Source organism: Chelonia mydas, chromosome 10 (genome assembly GCF_015237465.2).
Source record: "Chelonia mydas isolate rCheMyd1 chromosome 10, rCheMyd1.pri.v2, whole genome shotgun sequence".
Lineage (NCBI taxonomy): Eukaryota > Metazoa > Chordata > Testudines > Cheloniidae > Chelonia > Chelonia mydas.
This window is the reverse complement of record NC_051250.2, coordinates 67298337-67322339: the sequence shown is the minus strand read 5'-3', so window position 1 is coordinate 67322339 and position 24003 is coordinate 67298337. Positions and strand designations below refer to the sequence as shown.

The 24003-nt window shown below is 42.2% G+C and overlaps 1 protein-coding gene across 1 annotated transcript in view; it reads left to right on the top strand.

The window, feature by feature from the left end:
• The window catches only part of IL16 (interleukin 16), a 53303-nt gene extending 31425 nt beyond the window's left edge, over positions 1-21878 (top strand). The window contains exons 9-21 of the mRNA XM_043523558.1: positions 2453-2526; positions 2613-2829; positions 3863-3980; positions 6267-6399; positions 7357-7444; positions 9008-9486; positions 12445-12583; positions 13720-14923; positions 16502-16685; positions 17845-17946; positions 19126-19378; positions 20684-20809; positions 21373-21878. Of these exons, the coding sequence (XP_043379493.1) occupies positions 2453-2526; positions 2613-2829; positions 3863-3980; positions 6267-6399; positions 7357-7444; positions 9008-9486; positions 12445-12583; positions 13720-14923; positions 16502-16685; positions 17845-17946; positions 19126-19378; positions 20684-20809; positions 21373-21578 (3323 nt within the window). The 3' untranslated portion in view covers positions 21579-21878. The remainder of the gene's footprint in view (positions 1-2452; positions 2527-2612; positions 2830-3862; positions 3981-6266; positions 6400-7356; positions 7445-9007; positions 9487-12444; positions 12584-13719; positions 14924-16501; positions 16686-17844; positions 17947-19125; positions 19379-20683; positions 20810-21372) is intronic.
• Positions 21879-24003: the final 2125 nt, after the last annotated feature.

Genomic DNA, 24003 nt, shown 5'->3' with positions numbered 1-24003 from the left:
TCAAATATTTCCATTTTTCAATGAAATTTCAAAGTTTTTAGCCATTCACCTGCAGTATTGCCAACCTCAAGAGATCAGAAATCATCAGCCAGACCCCACAAAATCAGGAGGGTGGGTTTTTTAAAAAAAATCTGATCATGTTGTTTAGCGTGTCTTTTGACTTCCCTCTACTCCTCTTCCAGTGTGGATATGTGATCATTTCAAGCTGAAAAAGGCAAGCTTTAATGACCACAGAAATGCATGCCTCTCCCAGGCTGCTCAGATGGAGACACCACTTACCCAAGCCTCATCCCTAAGATAGGGGAACTGCCATCCATTTCCTCTTAGTGCCCTGACCCCAGAGCAACACGTCTGTGCCTGGGACCCAGCAGCACCACTTCCCCAACTCCCCCTTCCCTAGGACACTCTCTCTGCTCTAGGGCTATACATGAAGGCAGGGCTCAGTGGCAGGGCAGGTCTGTGTCCTCAGCTCCAAGGCTCTTGCATAGAGCTCTGCCCACGTGCCCTCTCTGAAAATTATGGGATTGGAGGAGCTCCTGGCATCATCGCAACAGCTCCTCCTACAGGCGCCAAAATCCTGTGACTCATGATCAGTTCATGAGAGTTGGCAACACTGTGACACTGCCTTCCCCTGGCTGCTTGGAGAGGACTCCCCTTACCCACCATTACCCCAAGCTAGGGAAGCTGCCATTCCATCTCTCCATCTCCCACCTCGTTACTGTACTTTGCACCCCCACATCCCCCTGAACACCTAAATCTGCCGCCTGCTGTCACCAATGCCCTGCTTCCCCTCCCCCATTCACTTTTTACAGAGTCTCTGCTGCCCCTTGCAATCCATATGTCCTGACTAGTCCCCTGAGCCATAAAGTGGTAGCCATTTTGCCTGTAGGAATGGCCTTAGTCTCATTCAAAACAGGAGGTGGCAGCCAACTTTATAAATGGCAGCCTGATTGCCACAAGCTGATAGACTCTATCTGTCTTGCTGGCTTCAGGCCTATGAGTGGCACAAGGAGATGGTGGCCATTTTGACAAAGGGAAAAATTGCGAGTGGGCAGTCCAGTGGCGCAGCGGGGCTAAGGCAGGGCCCCTACCTGCCCTGGCTCCGCACTGCTCCCTGAAGTGGCCGGCACATCCCTGCGGCCCCTAGGGAGGGGGGCAGGGGTCTCCGCACACTGCCCATGCCCCGAGCACTGACTCCACAGCTCCCCTTGGCCGCAGTTCCCGGCCACTTGGAGCTGCAGGGGTGGTGCCTGCAGGCAGGGGCAGCTTGCAGAGCCTCCTCCCTTCCCCTCCAGGGGCTGCAGGGACATGCTTACCACTTCCTGGAGTGGCCAGTGGAGGGGGCAGTGCATGGAGCCCCCTGGCCCCACTTATCTCGGGCGGCTCCTGTCCCGGTCAGCAGCGCAGCGGGATTAAGGTAGGCTCTGCTCCCACAGTGCCCATTGGCCGCATTTCCCAGCCAATGGGAGCTGCAGAGTCGGCAGTCAGGGAGCATGTAGAGACCTCTGCCCTCCGCCTCAGGGGCTGCAGGGATGTGCTGGCTGCTTCCAGGAGTGGCATGGGGCCAGGGCAGGTAGGGAGCCTGCCTTAGCCCTGCTGCGCCACCGACTGGGAGCTGCCCATGGTAAGTGCCACCCAGCCAGAGCCTGCACCCCTCACCCTCTCCCACACCCCAATGCCCTGTCCCAGCCCGGAGCCCCCTCCTGCACCCAAACTCCCTCCAAAAGCCTGCACCCCTCATCCCCTCCCACACCCCAATCCCCTGCCCTAGCCTTGAACCCCCTCCAGCACTCAAACTCCCTGCCAGAGCTTGCACCCTGCACCCCCTCCTGCATCCCAATTCCCTGCCCCAGGCTCAGGCCAGAGCCCCCTCCCACACTCCGAATCCCTTGGCCCCAGCCCAGAGCCTGCACCTCCTCCTGCACCCCAACCCCCTGCCTGAGCCCAGTGAAAATGAGTGAGGGTGGGGGAGAGTGAGCCACCTGGGGGGCGGGGGGATAAAGTGAGCAGGGCGGGGCCTCAGAGAGGGGTTGGAGTAGGAGCGATGCCTCTGGGAAGGGGCAGGGACAAGGGTGTTTGGATTTGTGTGATTAGACAGTTGGCAACTGTATCTTTTCATGAAGCAGGGAAAAAAGCCCCAATCCAAAATGTCTAGTCAGGATAAAATTGCGAGAGTTGGCAATACTGAAAATGTAAAAATCCAATCATTTCCTGTATCGGGGAGGAGTCTCACATTAACTTAATTTTCACACATTTGATTTAGAGCACAAAATATTTATAGCAGCATTTTAATCTCACCGAAGGGCTCTATCTGGTCCCACTGAAATCAGTGCTATAAGTGGTATATTTTCATCTCCATGCATTACTGCATGATCGTTCTTGGCTATTTGTCTCTCACACAATTCGGGAATAGCAATTAGTAACACAGTTTAATTATTCCTTTTTAAAACAGGTGATGAAATTCTGGAACTGAATGGAGAATCAATGTACGGATTAACACATTATGATGCTTTACAAAAATTCAAGGTTACACACTCTCCTCACAGCACAATTTCTATCTTTACCCAAAAGGTGCACGTGAGCTCAGCCCACTCATTGTTTTCATTTTCTAGCAGGCCAAAAAGGGTCTCCTCACCCTTACAGTCAGGACAAGCCTCAGCACCCCGTATTCTGCCTCTAGCTACCTATCGTCACACTTATGTCGGTCTCTGAGCTCCAGCACTCGGATAACCAAGGAAAACAGCTCTTTCAGTTCAGATGGTGCTGCCGTCTCATTAAGCACCACAAAGCCCAATGACAGGGTCATAATGGAAGTTTCCTTAAACAAAGGTAAGTGCTAAAATAAACTGAACAAGGAATACATGGAACAAGACATTGATTCACAAACTGATGGCTCATTTACTTTCTGCATGTTTGTCCTCACTCTATCCTAATTCCTCCCCTGCTTGCACAGATTATTTTTTTCAACTCACCTAATACAGACTCAGTGCCTACCGTGATATCCTGCCAAGCTATCTATCAATTGTTGTCTTTCGCCTACCATATTTCCACCCACTGTTCCACTCAGGCACTAGATTGACACTTTCAGTTCTCCTCACTCCCTTACAAGGCAAATCCCTCTGAGACACCACTCACTGAGTGTTCAAACTCAGTTAATTAAGCACGTTACACAACTCTAATTCTTAATTATACAAACTCTCTATTTCAGTGTGAAAATTCATGGCTTTGTAAAACAGCCATTTCTTTTGTCTCTTCCCCCAACTGCTGTGTTTTTCCATACACAAAAAGAAATCACAGACATTGAAAGAATGACTTAGTTTAGAAGACAGGATGCACCAAAACAAAGAACAAAAGTAAATAAGTGTGACTCCTCTCTTGCATAGGTTGCATCAACTCTGTATCAACTCAATGGCTGCTGTCTCTGTAAAGAGGAAGAGCTCTTACAAATCTAAACGTGTTTTGCACAGAAAACAAAAAAGAGTACAATTTCAGGCTACACACAACCACATTTCCTTCTTATTTTTTCTCCCTCTCTCTGTTATTATTTCTCATTGTAAAAAGATCTGGGATCCAGTTTGCATGACAGAGCCTTTGCAAAATAAAGCTGCATTGCACTGTATCTGAAAGATGCTAACAATGAATGTGTGAACTAAATTTTCAAATGTGGCTTTGTGTAGCAACATTTGTGTGCATCCTCCTTACACATACAAAAAAACCTGCATTTGCCTGTGGAAAATGCATAACTGCAAGGATATGGCTCTGTTTTCAACAAGCGTGTTTTGCAACCACCATTTAGAAACAGTACTCCCCAATTATTTTGGTGTTCACATTTCTTATGCATCTTTTTGATGAACCCTTTCAGAAGCTGGTGTTGGCCTAGGAATTGGCTTGTGCAGTGTCCCTTACTCCCAGTGCATTTCCGGGATATTTATCCATACCCTCTCACCAGGCTCCGTGGCTCATATGGATGGGAGGCTCAGGTATGTTGAATGTTTTTTTTATCAAAGAACCTTTCAGAATGAAAGTTTCACATTCCCCTGCCAGATAAGCTCTGTCATCTCAGATGGAGCTCTCATCTCTCCAAGCAGGAGTCTAAGTATTGCAATATACAGGAACGGAGATGAACTGGCAAGAAATGGGATTATAATCCAGGAAAACAGGAACTGAGAATGAAAAGAGATACATGAGAAAACTGAGGATCAAACTCAGACTGATTTAAATATTGACAGTGTCTGTCATGGGGCCAAATGCTGCCCTTTCTCCCACACAAAGTTCAAGTAAATGGGCTTTGCAGTACATGGGCCTTTAGAAGGGATGGATGGAAGGAATCATTTCTGGGACCAGTTTATTCCCCTGCTCCAGGCAGGGGTGAAAATAACTTAAAGGATTTACCGGTACGCCGGAGTCCTCAGCAGGGGGGCGTGGCCTCAACCAGAAAGCGAGTGGCCTCAACCGGAAGAGGCGGGGCCTCTGGAGCCCCGGGCCCTGTAAATCGAGATTTAAAGGGCCCCGGGCTCCGGCTGTGGTAGTGGTAGCAGTGGTGGCCAGGGGCTCCAGCGGTGATTTAAAGGGCCAGGGGCTCCCAGCCGCTGCTACCACAATGGAGCCCTGGGCCCTTTAAATTGCCGATGGCGTCTCGGGGGTCCCGGCTGCTGCCACTATCCCAGGGCTCCAGCAGCGGGGCTCGGGCGGTGATTTAAAGGGCCCAGGGCTCCGGCCGCTGCTACCGCCCCAGGCCCTTTAAACTGCTGCCAGAGCCCCGCTGCCAGAGCTGGCGGAGATTTAAAGGGCCCAGGGCGGTAGCGGCGGCTGGAACCCCAGGCCCTTTAAATCGCCGTCTGAGCCCTGCTGCCGAAGCCCTGGGGTAGCAGTGGCTGGGCTCTGGTGGGGATTTAAAGGGCCAGGGGCTCCCAGCCACCGCTACTGCAGCGGAGCCCCCGGCCCTTTAAATCGCCGCTGGAGCCCTGGGGGTCCCGGCCGCCGCCACTACCCCGGGACTCCGGAAGCGGGGCTCTGGTGGCACTTTAAAGGGTCCGGGGCTCCAGCCGCTTCTGGGAGTCCCGGGCCCTTTCAATTGCCGCCTGGGGAAGCTCTTGCCGGTACGCCGTACCAGGGTGTACCAGCTTACTTTCACCTCTGGCTCCAGGAGAAATGACTAGAGGATCTGTATAGTCACTGATCCACTGGCCTTGCCCCTTCCTTCCCAATACTTTGTGTGCACCCAGAGTGTTCCCGGGTGCAGATGGCATTGCAGAGGTCTTGCACACGTTCCCCAAATTCTATCCCCGACTGTATGATAGAAATACAGCTTTATTGCGTCTGGGACCTTCCACACCAACAGAAATTTATCCCATCAGATTTGAGAGCTTCATCGCCAGAGGATAATGTTAGGAGGACCTGGTACACTGTGTGTTTTTAGAGTTGTGTTAAAACAAAAATCCTTTGAGTTCTGCACCTGTTCTGCACTCTGAATGTACCTGGAAACTCAGCTGAAAATGCGGCAAGTTCTGCAACATTTGGATTGAAACTTTGAAACCCTCAGCACCCATGTGCATGTTTGGGACAGAGGGGAGAGAGGGCATGATAGTACCCAGCTGTGCCATGCTGGAATTTCATTAGGAAAGACAGAGTTCAACAGTGGACAGAGCTTCCAATAATTAATATCTAAAAGCTGATTATTAATAAGTTACTCTTCTGCATTTAACATAAAGGACAGACACTGTATTACGTGGCAGTGTTGTCGGTCCCAGGATATTAGAGAGACAAAGTGGGTGAGGTTGTATCGTTCACTGGAAGTAGGTCCAATAAAAGATATTACTTCACTCAGCTTGTCTCAAGCACTGTTACTGTCCTTTCTGCCCTTTCAGTAGAAGTTGTAGACTTGTCACAAACAAGAAGTGAAATGCTACATTATAGGCGGGAAGGAAGTTGTGGGTGCAGACAGTACACAACAGGCCAGCCTTCTGTGTCATTTTCTGTCTGTCCTGCCATTATAATACAAAACGTGCACAGTGGAAAATGCAGAGAATTCAGATTCGTGGAGAATGCACAAATGAGGAAACGTCATGTCTCAGTGCTGATTCCCTTTCCATTTTCAGGGAAGGAACCCAGTGAAACACACTAATTTAGTCTGCGACCATAACAAAACTCAACCACATGAATGTATGTTTCTTGCACAGTCACGGTCATGAGGGAACAATACGCTAAAAATAACAATGTAAAGTCTGCTCCTCTTGCTGGATTTTTTTTTTTTTATCCCCTTGTAGGTGTGGAGATGAAATCATAGAAATTAATGAAGCACCAGTCCAAAATATGACACTTAATGAAGTTTATGCTGTTTTAAGCCACTGCAGTCCTGGTGCTGTGCAGATTATTATTAGCAGACACCCTGATCCACAGGTAGCATTCCACATTTTTCTGATTTTGAATAAAGCAAATATTGACAAACTAACACTAATACTGGAAGCAGAATTGGTATAAATCAGTTTGGCAAATAATGTGCCGATGTCCATGCAGTACCTCTGGTTTTACCTAAGATATAGGCTAAGGTGCAAACCCAAGATATTTAAATTCAAAATAGTGTGCTGTCTTATGTATAGAGATATATGAGGTGCAAGGATCAGTGGAGAGGGTGTCTTACATGAAAGTTCGTGTGCTTTGAATAAACAAGGTAAAGAAACAAGTTTTCAGGAACAATGCTATATAACATGTGCTTCTTAGAAAACAAGAGTTTCTGAAACTCATTCAAATGAAACTTCTCATTGAGGAGTAAGAACTGGGAAAGATGAAATAGAGACCAAGAATAGAATGTGAAACTCAATATTATTGATTTTAAGCCGCTCTCCCAGAAGGTAATTAAAAGTCAGCGTTTTGGTTTGATTGAATTTTACTCAGCCAATTCTTGCTATTATATTGAGTGATATGAAATAAATGTTTTTTTCTTATGGGAATTTTTTTTTCAGAAATGTTTTCTAATAGTCTGTTAGACCTATTTACTGGGTTAATTTGTGCACCAAAAAAATACACCATCCAGATACCTTATAATGGCAAACCCAGAATTGTGCATCTTGTACAATGGATAAGCTACCCTTTATTCTTGAAAAATGTCCCATTTATCTAGATTGTCAATACAGAGGTTTCAATTGTACTGAATATATATTACTAATTAAAGGCCTGCAAACCCTTCCTCATGCACGTAATCCTTGCTCACATGCTTAGACCTATTAAATTCATTGAGACCACTTGCCTGAGTAAGGACTATTTTTGTGAGAAAGGGTTTGCAGGAATGGAGAGTTGTGTGGTGAGCCAATCTTTTGGTGAGCTTTGCAAGACCCAGAATGACACGACATTTTATAGGTATCTGAACAGCAGCTAAAGGAAGCTGTTTCACAAGCTGTGGAAAACAACAGATTTGGAAGGGAGAGGCAACAATGGAATACCGAAGGTAAGGGAATTCATTCAGCTGGCTGAGCCGCTATGACTTAGCATTGAGAGAGATACCAGACTAGTTAAGTAACCTGGAGCAGAAGGAAAAGAAGGAGGAAAGATCATAGAGCTGTACAACTGAAGTCCATCCTGAGACATACTGCCAGAGACTGGTATAAAAAGCTCAAGACACCTGGTTGACCTCCAATGGTATGTCTACACTGCAGCTCATGTAGACAGGCTTGCATTATGGGGGCTTGAAGCTAGCACACTAAAACCAGGACTGTGGATGGTGCAGCTTGGGCAGAGACTGGGCTCAGTGTGGTAGTGTTGAGCACGGGTTGTTAGTCGGAGTCTCTGTCTGAGACACACTGTCCGCACTGCTATTTTTAGCATGCTAGCTTGAGCCGGGCTAAGAGTGGGAGGCTTGTTCCCAGCTGTAGTGTAGACATACTCCAAACATTCTGAGACTCAACCCCAGTGAAGCTGATGCTTTGTGGCACCTCTCGGATTCCCTCCCTCTTCTTGCTGTACTCTGTAGTTCACACCCTGCCCTCTGTTCTCTCACGACTGAAAACAGCCTTTAACGTGCTTCACAAGAATTTTCTGTTTATCTGATAAGAACAGCCAGAGCAATACTCTGCCACTTGGGAGGACTGAATTTGGGTTTGATCCCCACACTGGGACTACTGCAGAGGCAACAGGTTTGGCTCTGGGGGTGAACAGTGTCCAGCCCTATCAACCTCATGGCTGAGTAACACTCTCTGTTCAATTGATGGAGCAACACTGAGGGGCTCCTGGAAGAGCTGCATCCTTGACTTAAAGGGATAGACTCAGATGCTGGGCCCAAGGTATGGCATAGGTGACAAGGGGTAAAAGTTTCAAAAAGGTGGCATGGTTGCAAACTTTAGTGGGATTGCACTACTGAAAATTTTTCACTGTGATTTCACTTTCTGTTTCTGACTTACTTCCTGTCGGAAACAGACTAGATAATGTTCATTTAACACTTTTCTTAACCATTACATTTTCTTGTGCTTACTTCCTCTGGGGCTTGTTCAGACTTTCTAACCCCCTGTCACTGGCTGAAGCTATCTGACCCAATGTCAGCAGATAAATAATGTGGTGTTCGTATAACATGCAGCCTATCTATGGATGGGACAAGCATCCCATTTCCCTTGTTGGCAAAGGAACACTAGGTTCCCCTTAGGGCTACTTGCCACGTTACAATGTGGAGTGCTATTATCACAATGCTTTATAATATGAGATACGTTTCGCCTTCGTTTTCTTTCTCAAACGGGGTTAATAGATTGAACCAACAGCAAACTATACGGGAGAACAGTATATCTGAGGGGGTAGTACTGTTTGTGCCCAACAATTAAATGATTCCTTGATCTAAAATGCCTCCACAAATGCTTTCCCCCCTTTTCGCTGTGGTACACTGATCAGATAGCTATACTCACCTGGTTTAGTTTTACAGTGGATTTGATTTACAACCCTAGAAGTAAATGCTTTGAATGTATCTGAGTGTTTTCATCAAGGTATATGCTGCATTTTATATATTTTAATCATGTTGCTGATACAGGTGTTAAAAGACTGGAAACTAGCTGGCATGGCAGATACCAGCATGAAAAACATATTGAGAAGAACACTGCTTATTGCAACCGCAGATCTCAGAAGCTAATGACCCGTTCCAGCAGTGACAGTAGTTACAACCCCAGGTCATCTTGCAGTAATGGCACCCCATACCAGCTTGCTGACATGAAGGCAAAAGTACACAGCATTGATGTACCAATTACCAGACAGCCTGGCTTGCTGGATTCATTGTCCAGAACCAGTTTGGAGAACCATTCCCCTCCCACTGGCAACGAAGCAGGCCATCCCTCTCAGAACATAAAAAAATCGATGGAGATTCTTGTTAGAAAACCTAAATCGTCAAAGCCCAAACCTCCACCAAGAAAGTATTTTAAACAAGACTGTACAGACACTGACGAGTGTAACACAGACATGAAAGAGAAGCCTATGCTACAAGACGATGGGAGCCCATCTTCTGCCAATGTTCAGGTGAGGCAAATCCTGCATAGTTCTCAGGGTTTTTATTTTTCTTTTAGAATTTTCTTATATTTGGAAGGTAAAGTGATAAGTTACCTGTTTAGTGAGGTTTGAACCTCAGTTCTAAATAGGACCCCCCAAAATGAGGAGTGTTAGGCAGAGGAGTGCTGTAATGCATTTGTCCTTCTCGTCTGGAAAACTGTGTTCAAATCCAAATGCAGATAGGAATGAGAATGAATGTGAAGTTCTCACTGGAGTCCCCTAGTGAACGTGCCTCATCAGTACAAAACAATTTAGAGCATTTGGCAGTCTTTGGTCAAACGGGACGGGAACAGCAGTGGACTGCAAGCCAGGACTGGGAGAGCTTGCACCACTTCTAGTGTCAAGTCGCTATAGTTACACTAACAAATTCAGAGCCAAGCCATTCCATAAATAGTGAGATCAGTAAACTACAAGAACAATAATATGAAACAGTCACCGCACTAGCATGCTCACTGGAGGAAATGCACTGGTATTAGTAACACTGGGAACAGTTTGCCCAAAATTCCTAATGTAGACAAGGCCTAAATGCTTTAGATATAAGGTTAAACTAACCATGAACTCTCCTATTTGTTGATTAATTTAGCTCTTTTGAAGTCTTTTAAAATGAAGTGAATTACTCTACACAATCAGATATACATCCCTCCTACCCCCAAAAGAATTAACAGAAACAGAGAAGCAAATTTGCATAAGTGTGAACAGTTCTGTGATGTGTGTGTGGAAACTGAGTTGCGGTTTGTTTAAAAAAAGGAACCCATTTACCCAGGGTTTAGTAATAGGCTAGTAGAAATTAACAGAATTTAGTGCCAGGTGAAACAAGCAAAACTGAGCAACCATTAGCTCAAGGCTTATCAATTAAAATAAACCTACACAACAGTAAAGGCCTTGGTTAAAGTATAGCATAAAGCTAACTAATAGGACATTTCTGCTTAGCATCTAAAATAAGACTTCTTTCTATCATCTAAGATGGAGTGCAGTAGAAATACATGCATGCACATCCACAGCTACTATAAAATCAGCTTTGTTGGAGAAAACAGCTAAGACAAGGAAAAACAGTTTCTCTGAGATCCCATTTAAAGCAAGTAATTATTTGAGCCGAGAAACAATGCAATTCTTGGTTATTAAGCTGCAAGTGTGATTCTGCAGTGCTAAGGGGAACAAAAGAAATCCTGAGATCAATGTGCACTAAGCAAAATTTAATGCACTCAAAGAAAGATTCCTTGGAAAGACTTTTGATGTCTCTTAGGCAGGTGGCTGCATGGAAAACAAGGTTACTACTTTTCAGAATGTATTTCAGATAATTAAGTGAAAGATTTATTAGTGCCCGTCTCTATTTTCCTTTATTCCTCAAACATGTCGTATTACTCAATTTGAGAAGTACTGGTCACAGTTGTGTGTGTGGTGTCTGCAGATTGTGAGCTTACTTTTTTCAAGCCAAAATTATTTGATTTAAAATGTTGACTTTAAACTGTGATATTTTACAGATCACAACTATTATTTATAAAGCCCTGGCAGTGTACTTAGCACTGTGTCAATACACAAGTAGATACAGTCCCTACCAGCCAGGAGCACGCAGTCAGTTGGAGCCAATCGTGTGTTTCAGAATTCCCACTTCATTTCAACTGAAGATCTGGGTGTGCAGTGTTACACAAGATCAGGCTCCTAACTGGAAAAAAGATGCAAAGCTACTAAAATTCAAAGCTAGTTGCATTGGAATGCTTAAAATGAATTTGAATCAGGATAATTTACTTTCTGTCCCTATGAAAATCATTCATTATTACTCTAACCATTTGCACTATTATGATGTGGTCTCAAGTGAGGGATAAGCTCACACTGAGATGCGAGTTTAGGTAACACCATATTAAAAAGATAGAAGTCATTCTTGGTGACTGAACACAAGGTGCTGCCATTCAGAAGGTGATTAGAAAGTGAGCCCAGATTGAGACTACCAAGGCCAGCAATGATCCAGGGACTTGACAGAGGTAAACTCTTTACTGGAATAGTGAGGGGTAAGTGCGAACCCCATCACTGTCAGAATGCTCAAGAGTTGCCAGGTAGTTGGATGTTTACAGGATAATCTCACTTTTGTTTCAGAATTTCTCTCTCTTGCTTGTTTACGATTCCTGTGAGTAACCCTGTAGCTCTGGCAGATGGTAACTTTGTGACATTAGTTACATAAACAACGAGGAGTCCTTGTGTCACCTTAGAGATGAACAAATTTATTTGGACATAAGCTTTTGTGTGCTAGAACCCACTTCATCAGATGCATGGAGTGGAAAATACAGTAGCAGGTATATTTATACATAGTGCATGAAAAGATGGGAGTTGCCTTACCAGGTGGGGGGTCAGTCTAATGAGTTACATAGTAATCTGGTAATTCTAGAGCATCTGCTAATGGCTGCCTCGAGTAGCATGTACTGTGACCTCAAACAGAACCTCTCATTCTGCATTTCCAACCAAGAACAAAAGGGGAAAAGGTCTTGAAGTTCCAGCCACGAATTGGGCTCATTACCCCCAAACACAAAATTGTAAAGGACCCACAAAGAAAAGCACTGTGTAAAATAAAGACAGAAGCTAGACAGTTCATTTTCTGTCTTTGCTTAACTGATTTGCAAGAGATTACTGTGTGGCTGGTTTTAGACGTCTAAAATTGTAGCAGCCAATATCTTGCTTTGTTGTGGTGCACAACACACACACACAATCGATCAAAATTTGAGATGTTAACAAAAAATTTTTCCAGTGTGTTTACAGGCATACATAAAATATTTTGCTCCCTTTCCTGGAGCACAGAACAAATCAGTCTTTCTGCAGTTTAATATTTATTCTCAGATTAAAAACAAGAAAATGAAGAGCATTTTTCTACATGCTCATCTATAATGTGGTTTGTGCAATTACATTTTGACATGGTTCTATTTCCTGTTTATTCCACAGGAAGCAGGAGACCTGCTGCTACAGGGAAATAAAACAGTTATAACCCACAGTCTCTCTGCAACTTCTATAACACCAAGAGGTACTGAACACTCAGCTGCAGTGTCAGCAGACAGAGACCAAGAGAGGAAAGCAAACCCAGGTAGGTGTTGCATTCCATTTGCTTCAAAAGCAACCTCTATGAGTGCATAAAATATTTAGCAGGGTTAATGAGTTTTGCATTCATTTTAATTCCATCTTTAAAAAACAGACTGCAGCAAAACGGTAAATTACTGCGTGAACAGACAAATTTCTACACAATTGTGTATTAACTACCTCTGACTCGAAGTGTGAATGACACCAAAAGAAGATGAATGGATTGTCTCTTATTAAAGAGAATAAATGGTAATAGGCGTACAAGAATCACTAGTTGTTTTCAGATGATACTTTGTTTATTTGTTTACATTAAAAACTGAGTGTTACTGAATTTTATTTTTAGCATGGACCACAGGACATTTTTGATTTATTGTTTCAAAACTGAACAGCATGTAATATAGATAATTGATGTGAAGTAGATGCACTGTTGATTCTGTTAGTGAAAAGGTAGCTAGTAGTATTTAAAATGGCAACCGTTCCTGAGCAGTTATTCTTTTCATTGTACTGAAATAAATCATCATAAAAAACCCCCAAACTTTCAACACTGTCCTCTCTGCACCAATAGACAGTAAGAGGTTTAATAAGCCTGTGATATATAAAACATCCTACATCAAAGAGAAAATGGTATACACTAGAAAAGTGCACAGAACCATTTGGAGAGACATTCAGACAATCAATCAAAGAGAGGTCTCTGAGAGATAATATTTAAAGACCATGCTTTAAAATGCAGCAAGAGAAGAATAACTTTTTTTTATCTGCTGCGATACCAGCTAGTGCAATCTGCTGTAATTGAGATGACATAAATTTAGTCTTATATTTTAACATGACAGTGCTGAGCATACAAAATGATTTCAGTGTCCCATTATGTCAGGAGAGAGCATTACCTGTAGAGGTTACATGTCCCTTGAGGGAAGTGGCCAGCCCCGAAGAGCCTGGGTTTGCAGCTAAATCCAGTATCAGCACAAGATGGCTTTTGCCACAATGAAGCAGAACTTTAGATTAAGAGTTGTAACCTTAAATAACCTGTTGGAGGCTTGAGTGTAGAGAAGCCCACAGGCAGTGAAGCATCAGCGATGCATGGAAAGGGATATACGGAGGGAATGAAAAGAAAGCTTATGTATAATAATTGTTTCTACAACACAGGAAATCCTATCTCATCAATACAAAGGCCTGTACTTAGAAGACAACCACGGGTAGATTACAGTCTTGATACTACAGCAGAAGACCCTTGGGTTAGAATTTCTGATTGCATCAAAAGCTTGTTTAATCCTACTATGAGTGAAGAAAGCAGTCATTTAGACTTAGATCCCAAGAACAACACAAATGAAGAAAATCAAAGTCCGAGCTGTCCAGACGTAGTGCTGCAGAAATCAGAAGCAGAAGCAGATGGTTCAAAAGCACACAACGCAGATGAAAGTGACACTGGGAAAAGGGGCCCTCCAGTAGCACCTAAACCAGCCTGGTTTCGCCAAAGTCTAAAAGGTTTGAAGAAAGGAAATTCAGATATCAACACACGGGCAGATCAAAGTTCCATTGACCTCCAGAGTGTTTCTGGCAAAGAACGGGGCTCCAATATATCCCGGGCCTCACCCAGAGGATCATCAATAAAGCAGAGAATAAACTCCTTTGAAACTTTCAGTGCTCCTCAGTCACCTGAAAAAGGAAACAGAAAACCCAGCCCAAAGCCATCAGTCTGGAAAGAAAATTCTCCCAGCCCAAAGCCATCAGTCTGGAGAGAAAATTCTCCCAGCCCAAAGCCATCAGTCTGGAGAGAAAGTTCTCCCAGCCCAAAGCCATCAGTCTGGAGAGAAAGTTCTCCCAGTCCAAAAGAGCCAGAATCCCCTCCAGTTCATTTAAACCAAGCCACTTATAATGAAGGTTCTGATAACAGCCAACTACAATCAACTCCATCTGTGGTTACAGTCGAGACTCTGAGCCTACATAGGTCCTGCTCTCCCAAAGAGGCACTCGCTCCTAGTCCAAAGAGAAGCAACAGCACAAGTACTGAAATTTCCTTGGATTTACTATCTTCACAAGCCACTGAACTTCACTGTCCAGTAGCAAAAGCACAGAGCCAAAGAACACGAAGCTTCCCCCTTACTGCTAACCAGTCTTGTGAGATGATGAAGACAAATGATGAAAAATACAGCAAAATCTATTCCATCAGCAATCAAGTGTCATCTGCTTTAATGAAATCTTTGCTTTGCCTTCCTCAGTCGCCGCTCTTTTCTGGGAACAATCCATGGAGCACATTGGAAGCATCATCTCAGCCCTCCATGGAAGAGAATGGGACCCCTTCCTCATCTACAAGCGAGAGTCATCATTCAGACACTGGATTTTCCCTTAAGTAAGATACCATATTAAAGTTAATTTTTGCAAAGCAGTGCTGGTAAATAGACTAGCTCCTTCCCCTCACCACACACTGCAGAAAACAATTTGTCTGTACCTCAGGCAATTTAGATAGGAATATAGGTTGCTTAGAGTGTAGACAGAGTTAACAACTCCTCAGAGGAATGTAAAGGATCAGTCGATCCTTTTATTATGCCATTAATAAAAACAGATTTTTAAGCTTTTATGCTGCCAGCTTCTTTGAGCCACAGAACAATATCCCTAGGTTCTCCATGGTTTGGAGCCAGAAGAATGGACCCAATACTGCTAATCCCAATATTGAGGCAGTTTCAAGAATAAGTCCATACAGCTGCTCCTACCCCTTTATTTCAATGCTACCAATTTGCCAACATTTCAGGCCAAGTTCTGCTATTATATTAGCGCATTGGTGCATTGATGGTCTTTTTGGATCAGTAAAGGAGAAGGTCTGACTGCTGCTACACCAGATGGAGTAGCCAGCATGGGTTCCATGTGTTCCCCAAAACAATGCATTGCACCAGAGAGGTCTTGCCTCTTATAAGGATTTGCCCTGCTCAGGTTATCAACATTCGATTTTTTTAATAACCGTTTTTTCATAATATTTTATAAATATCTAATCAGGTGAGGAATCTAGAAAAGACTAGCTAAATAAACTAGAATTAAAAAGTTGGGGAAGTTATTTTAAAAGCAGGACATGAACCTCCCAAATCTTGCCTCATGTTCTCCAAGGGTGATCCAGTCTGTAATTCAAAATATATTGTACAGAAAATTTTTTTAGTCTAGTCTCTGTTTTGCAGACATGCCTTCTGTGCTGTTAGTTTGATATGACAGAGTCATTAAAGAAAGAGTGGGAGGCTATGTGCTTAACGGCTTTTGCAAAGATTATAGTTTGTGATGAATTAATGTCATGGGCCTTGGGGTTATGGTTTGGATAAGCATTTGCACTCTCAGGTACTTATCTGAACCTTTTGTAACTGCAAAAGTGGGAAGGGTATTTCCTAGCTCAAATTTGAAACACAGTGAAAACAACCTCTCTCACAAGATAGATACCCATTTCCAATCCCAAGTATAACTGGGAAGTTCAGAGTCACGTTAAAAAAGAAAAAAAAAAAGTTATCTGAACTTTTTTCCAATGCTCAGGGAAGGTTCAATTTGGTTGGGGGCAAAGATTCAAGAGGGTTCTTATTCCTTCACGTGAATGCTCACACAAGCGTGTCATCACTGAGGCATGGGGTGACCAGACAGCAAGTGTGAAAAATCGGGACAGGGAGTGGGGGATAATAGGTGCCTATATAAGACAAAGCCCCAAATATCGGGACTGTTCCTATAAAATCAGGACATCTGGTCACCCTACTGAGACAGCCCTGCCACCTCTTGGTATGTTACAGTAGGTATTACTGGGAACAAATAAATAGAGATCTGAACCACTTGGCCAATTACCAGGTAAACTCTAGTATGATCAAAAGATGAAGATTCCAGAATTGCCTGTTCTGTGCCATGGTGTGGAAGCTGCTATCACAAATTAATGTTTCTTTTTTCCCTTTTCAAAATGGGAAAGCCTTTCTGAACTGAGAGACTATACTGTGAGTTTAACAGACAGCGGGAAAGAGGAAGAGAAACAGGAACACTGTTCATCTCAAGCATCTGGTGTGTCCGGGCAATCAGTCATCTCTCTGCTTTCCCCTGAAGAATTAAAGAAGCTTATAGAAGAAGTAAAATCACTAGATGAGGCTACCTTAAAGGTAAGTCCACTTTTCTGTACACGCTATTCTCAAAGACAGCCTAACTGAGGAGCGGATGCTACTGTTTAATCTTTGCTATGTGAAATTTTTACAAACACACCAGTATCAATATGTAATAGTAATGCTCAGTTCTTTCAGCCATAAATCTCAAATCACTTTACAAAGATGGCTTAGAATTATCAGCCCAATTTTACAGATGGGATAACTGAGGTACAGAGAGGGCAAGGCCAACATTTTCAAAAGTGTGCACCAATTTTAGGTACCCAGTTAGAGATACCTTAAAGAGGCCTGATTTTCAGAGGCAGCGAACACCCATTTGACTCAAAAGGAGTTGTGGGAGCTCAGAAGAGCAGAAAATCAGGCCTTAATTGTCTCCAGTTTGGGCAATCAATAGCAGTGGACATTTTTGAAGACTTTGGTCTAAATGGCTTGGTCAAGATCATCATAAACAGAGGAAGAGTGGCGAATAAAATCCAGGCATTCTTACTCTTAGTTCAGTGGCCTGTCAACCAAACTATGCATCCAGCTATTGAAAAGCACATTGTTATGAGACAAGTGAAGATCAATGAATCAGTTTCTCTTAAGAAAAAGTGTTATACCTGAATCCTTAAGAACACTGTAGTATATGCTACTAAAAAGAGATATTTTCCCTCATATTAACTGTAATCTAAAAGGGTAACAGACTGAAACAGCTCATTTCAGGCTACTGTTACAATTAAAACGTTAGCAAAATGTACATTAAAAATAGCAACCAGGCTTAGAAGTAATTTTTGAGCCACAGACCATTATTCATTGAGTAGGATGAGTTGTAGATAACAAAAGTTTTTCCTCTCAGAGTTAGAAGACCATGTACATAGTTCTCATCACTGAGCCAATAATATTTTCTATTTCTATTTCAGTAGCGATCAGTGATCTTTAATATATTGTAATTTACAGCACATTCACTGAAGCAGCAAAACTTTTAGACACAAACTCATTCATAAGATATGATACCAAGGTGAAGTTAGCCCAGTAAATAAAAACAAAGACAGAGTTTGCCTTAGCCATCTAAGTGCCACTGCAGAATACACAGTGGATACAGGAGAAAATATACAGTTCTTCTAGTAATCTTGAATTATAGTAGGATGTATCTGAAATTATTTTATTTTTCTGTGTTTAGCAATTTGATGATATTCAGGTTACAATTTTGCATAAAGAAGAAGATGCTGGTCTTGGATTCAGCCTGGCAGGAGGAATCGATCTAGAAAACAAAGTTGTTACTGTAAGTAGCGTTACTCTCATAAAATACTCCCACAATAAGCATTCAGTCCAAAAAAAGGTGGCAGAAAAAATGGAATGGGTTGAAAAGAGAACGTCAAAAATGGAAAAGGTTTGGAAGCTAAGACCTATGAGGACAGATTAAAGAAACTGGGCAAGTTCAAGGCTAGAGAAAATAAGAATATGGTGGGAATGGTAACAGTCTATACACAAGGAAACATTAGAAAATTAGAGCCAGCCAATGTAGTTTCAACTGCAAAATCTTCTCTCTCTCTCAAAAAAAGGGGGGTTTAATCAAAAATGAACATTTTCTGCAGAAAAATATTTCAAATGGAAAATTTTGAAACAAAATTTGAATTTTGAATTGAGGTTATGTCATTTCATTTTGGTTTTCAAATTTTTTTTCTTCAGAGTTTTGGGTGGTCCCCTTTTTGTCACCTTATGCAAACAAACAAACAAACAAACAATATCTAGGTTTCCCCTCATGTTTTACTTTCTGGAACTTTTTGAACTTTGAAAAAGTTACAGTGACAAAAAGAAAAATGGAATTAATTTTGCCACTCCAATTTTTCAGAACTTCTTTTTAAAAAAATGTAGCTCCTTAACAGTACCCAGCAACCCTACATAAGCAGCATAGGACAGGAAATGGAAAAGAATATGACTATCTAAATGGGAATTTATGGTTGCAGAAGATAATTAGCAAATTGGAATGGAATGTTGCCAGAAAACTGGGATTAACATGCCTATTTTAAGTGCAATGGGATATTTAATCATCAGTAGTGATCAAGGCCTTCGGGAGCACAATACCTACTGCAGCATAGATTCAGCATGGACTCAGAGGAAGATGGTCACCTACTAAATAACCAATCCCTCTTTTCAGACTCCTGACTCTCTCTCTCTCTCTCTCTCTCTTTAAGTCAATGGTGCAGGTTCAGGACAAGATGACTGACCTGGTTAGACTCTGTGAAATCTGATGGTTGATAGCATAAGGTGGCACCAGCTACAAGCCATCCAGTATCTCCTGCATCTTAATAGGCTTCTACCACAACAATTACAACGCATGATCCTTACAAATCAGCTTTCTTTCTTGCTAAGAAATGAAAATGTGTCACATTTAAACTTTACTAACTGTGAGATTTAGTCATGTCTTCTCTTTTTTTGTGGTGGTTGGGGTCTCTAACAGGTTCACAGAGTATTTCCTAATGGACTAGCATCTCAGGAAGGAACTATCCAGAAAGGAGATGAAGTCTTATCCATTAATGGAAAGTCTCTTAAAGGTGCCACTCACAACGATGCCTTGGCGATCATGCGCCAGGCTCGACTGCCGAGGCAAGCTGTCGTAGTGACTAAAAAAGCTAAAGAGGAAGAAAAAAGTCTTAATGTTTCCGTTGACTCTACTACGTATTCTACAGAAAGTGAAACCTCAACAGAAGCTAGTGAGTACTTTACTCCTGCATTAAATCACATCCGCTACCTATCTAGATATTTATATACCTCCCTGTTCTCACCACCACCGAATCCTTGCCCTTTACAAAGGGTTGCATGGGATTTAGCTAGACAAATATTGGAGTTGTGATTAAAAGTTGTACAACTGTTTAAAAATCCAGGAAGTTGGCTTTAAACAACCTGTTACTCAGTTGATACTGCTCTCTGCTGTCCTAAGTCCCAGTCCTGCAAAATCTATCAGCCGGATCAGGATTCTAGGTGTATATATAAATAATCATTATGAAATTACAGATTGAAATCTATGCAGTCTTCAGTATAAATCAGAGTTGCAATTTTGTAACATAAAATATTGACAATTTCATGCAAAACAACATATGCTATTTTATTCTGTATAATTATGTGGTAGGTGCTGATTTGGGGTTCAGCTGTGTATGAACAAAAAATCAATTAATATTGGTGGGGGAAAGGTATGCTGGAAAAATGCAATAAATAAAGATATTATAAATCTGTTAGTTTTACTAAGAAGTTATATATACACCTTACATAATTCACTAAACTGCACCAAAAAGCAAAATTCCTCAAAATGGAGTTCTGAAAAAATTCAGATAATGTCAAGCAAGTTAACAGGACTAACTATATGTATAATGGCTACTCATGTGAGCAGTAATGAACTTTCATTTCAAGCCCCTAAAAGTTCCTGTGTTGTGAAAAATATTTTATTTGAAAGGATACTTTCTCCAGATTACCTAAATCATACTCTGGCCTCCAACACACCAGCTGGCTATATTCAAAACATATGGAGGACATACAGTTTTGTAGAATGATCTTTGTTCTTAGGATTTCTTTTTCAGAAGTCAGAGTTTTGTAATCATATTTACATACCCCAAATAAACATTACTGGCTGTTTAGGTAATATTTGTTTTAATATTACCATCAGGTCACTTGTACCGAACACTTAATTTTGGAATATATATAGTATATGGAAATCTTAATGTGTCTCTAGCATGTTTATGTAATTCAAGCAAATGCCGTTTATATTAAATCCAATCTTTTCATTCGGCTCAGATTTCAACACATAAAAAATACATCCCACTCCCCTGCCATAACCTTCTGTAGGAGCAATTAACTTTACGGTGACCAAAAAGATGAAGCAAATTGTCATTTTCTGCCTTGTTTTGTTCTATCATTTACATGCCTACACAAAATTGAACAAACAAAAACTCATTCTTTGTTCAGATGTTCTCACTTTTCAGAATATTTTGTACCCCTCCTGATACCATTCTATTCCTTTCCAGCAACCGAAGACACAATCTGCACTGTAACTCTGGAAAAGACACCTGCTGGCTTAGGATTCAGTCTGGAAGGAGGGAAAGGCTCCATCCATGGAGATAAACCCATCATCATCAACAGGATTTTTAAAGGTAGAGGTGTTTAAACACTCTCTCTCTCTCTTTTATATGTATATTATACACACACACACACACACACACTCACGGTCAGATCCTCAGCTGCCGGTAAACTGGAGTAGTTCCATTGACTAATCTATACCAGATGAGGATCCAGCCCATGATAATTTTTATTGAAACTGCAGCATGACATTTTGTTGTGCGGGATGAACTCCTTGCTCTGGAATTAGACCAGACGCATTTTATACCATTTATACAGAAACACACTTCTTCTTTTGCATGGAAATGGCAACATTTACAAGTTAGCAGAAAGGTTTGAAATCCATTTGAGGCCTTCCAAAGATGCAGAGTGCGCTTTTGCAACAGCTCCTGGAAATGAAAAGAGGGGGCACTTGTCCACAGTGTGTTCAGTGGTTTGGAGGTCTCTGCATTTGCACTGTGGCAAATACTTGATTCTCCCATTTGTGCATCAGATGTGCGCATCTTCCATGTAACATCCTAGTACAGCTATCCATAATTACAACAACAAAGATTTCCCCACACAGAAGAACTTAAGTAAATTCATTGTCTCCTCACAGGAATTGCATCAGAACAGAGCAACGCTGTTCAGCCTGGTGATGAGCTACTGCAAGTGCACAAAACTGTTATGCAAGGACTCACCCGTTTTGAAGCTTGGAATATCATCAAGGCATTACCTGATGGGCCCATCACTGCTATCATCAAGAGGAAAAATCCAAGTTCTGTTACCACCACATCATCTGAAACTTTGCAAGGAGAAGTATGAAACTGCTGCCAGGATTAAAACAAGCACACCCATAACATTTCATTACTTAAAGCCATTTACCAACACAGCACCAATATTGTGAAAGTGCAGATGATCATATAGCAAGTTTTACAGGTCTCTTTGCAACCTCAAAGCAAGTTGTCCAGAATAAGAGAAGGTTATACAATTTCTTTTACAATATTCATAAGCAGCTGTTGCAAATTGTAGAATGCTAAAAAAAGGTCTTAATATGACGAGTGTAATAAAATGTGTGAAAATTGCAGTGCTCTCTATCCTATATAAATCCATTTGATGGTGTCACAGACTAGTGTGCAAAGTTAATTTAACCACCAAATTTAAGGAAAATTAGAAACAGGCCAAAAACGTAGGGCTGATTCTCAGTCCTGCTCCAGAGACTGACCACAAACCCTAGCTGGGGACTGCGTAAAAGTGGGTGCAGAATAGAAATGGTTGGCTCCTAAATCTCCCTCCCCACAGCTTCCAGCACATGGGGAAGGGAGGAAGGCAGGGCAAGCAGCCAGAGAAGGATGGGCTCTATCCAGCACAAAGGAGCCAGGGCCGCCCAGTAGAGAATATCCCTTATAAAGAGGAATTCTTTGCTAGCATAAAGCTGGCTCTGCTGCCTCCTACGCCAGTTGCCCCACACCCCCATTGTAAGGGGGGGAAAAGAGGCTGTTTGGGGATATTCTGGGGTCAGAAGAGGGAGAGGAGAGGACGGGACAGGACATAGTAGAGCTCCAGTTTATCCTCCACTGGCATAACAGCCCTGACACGTAAGTTAGAGTTGCACTGAACAGCAATCATTTGCTCAGTGTCCAAGCAGCTCTGAATCCAGGAGTTGTGACTGGTTCCCTGCAGCGCCCCCACCCCTAAATCGGACAGAGTAGAGAATCAAGCTAATATAGATGCAAATCTCATTTGTCTGAGTAGGAAATTAAGCACATGCATCTGAAGAACATTGTACCGCAGCACAGTATTTACTGTGAAACAAGAATCTGAAAAACCCTGACAATGCCCAGGCATTGCTTTGTGAATTAAAAATATCCTAAGTACAGGGTTGAGAATTTTGAAAGGCATTCAGGGATTTCTCTGTTCAGCGCTGCAATGCCTAAATGATGCAGGAGCCTAAGTCATCAAAAGTCACTTAGCAGCCTACATTTCATTACAAGTCAATAGGTCCCTAAGTGTTGAAGTCACCTCTGAAAAATGAGACTTGGGCTCCTAAGTCACTTAGGCCTTGCAACACTGAGCAAAGCAATACCTAAATGCTTTTAAAAATCTGGGCCAGAGTAACAAGGACATTTAGAACTGAACCTGGTTATCTGAATATATAGTTTGTGTAATTTTTAACATCACTGCATTAGTATTTAAAACGAAAATACCAATGATTGCTTATGGGATTTAAGGCTCGTTGAGCCAGTTGGTGACTGGAAATACTAAATACCTTGGGGACAGATCTGGCATTGATGGTTACACAAGGCATGCCATTGCTTCAAATGGAGAGTGCTGTGTAAACATTGATAGCGTACTACAGCATCTTTGTCAGGGTTTGTATGTACACCCAAGAATTGACCAGTCTTCAATACCTACTAGTACAGTGCCCTGGAAGATATTACCTCCTTGACCTCCTCTATATATTTCTAGCACTTACAATAGAATTTAAAGTAACAAAAAGTTAATGCAACTGTAACTTATTTACTTAATTTATTATTGTGCTAAAACTAAAAGACAAGAGGGGAACAAATTCTGTGATTCATGCTAGTTCATATACAGTAAATGAATGTATGACCAATACGAATGACAAAAAAAAAAAAAAAAAAAAAAAAAAAAAAAGCCCTGAGAGCATCAGAATCCATGGTTCAACAGTCCAATTATTTCCCCCCGTTTGTTTAGAGATGTTGCTGAAAGCAGCACCAACCACGGATTGTTCCACTGTTACCACTGCTAGTAGAATTTTAAGAGGTTTTGTTATTTTCAAAATACGCAATGGACTTAAACACGGAGACAAGTTTTTGCATATTTTTATTGGCCCCAAGTTTTCAAAATAAGTCTCTTGTGTACATGCACCTAACACTGCATTATCACTAGGATTTGTATTATCAGAGCACCCAGGAGCCCCAGTCATGGACCAGGGGCTTATCGGAAAGATGCTGTATAAACAGAACAAAAGGACAGTCCTTGCTCCAAAGAGTTGTCTTATGAGAGATTAAAGTTGCTGCTTAGTTTGGTCAAGACAGTGCCTGTTTGCCCTGTGGTCCTTTTGGTCTCCTCAGACCTGCTTTGTTAATATAGGGACATAACATTAAGATCACTGATTATTACATACCACAGTGTTAATCCTAAAGGGCAAAAGCAATTGTTATTCTTTAATCAACAGCCAAAAGAAATATTGTAGCAATAGGCCATGCGAAGATAAGCAATACAA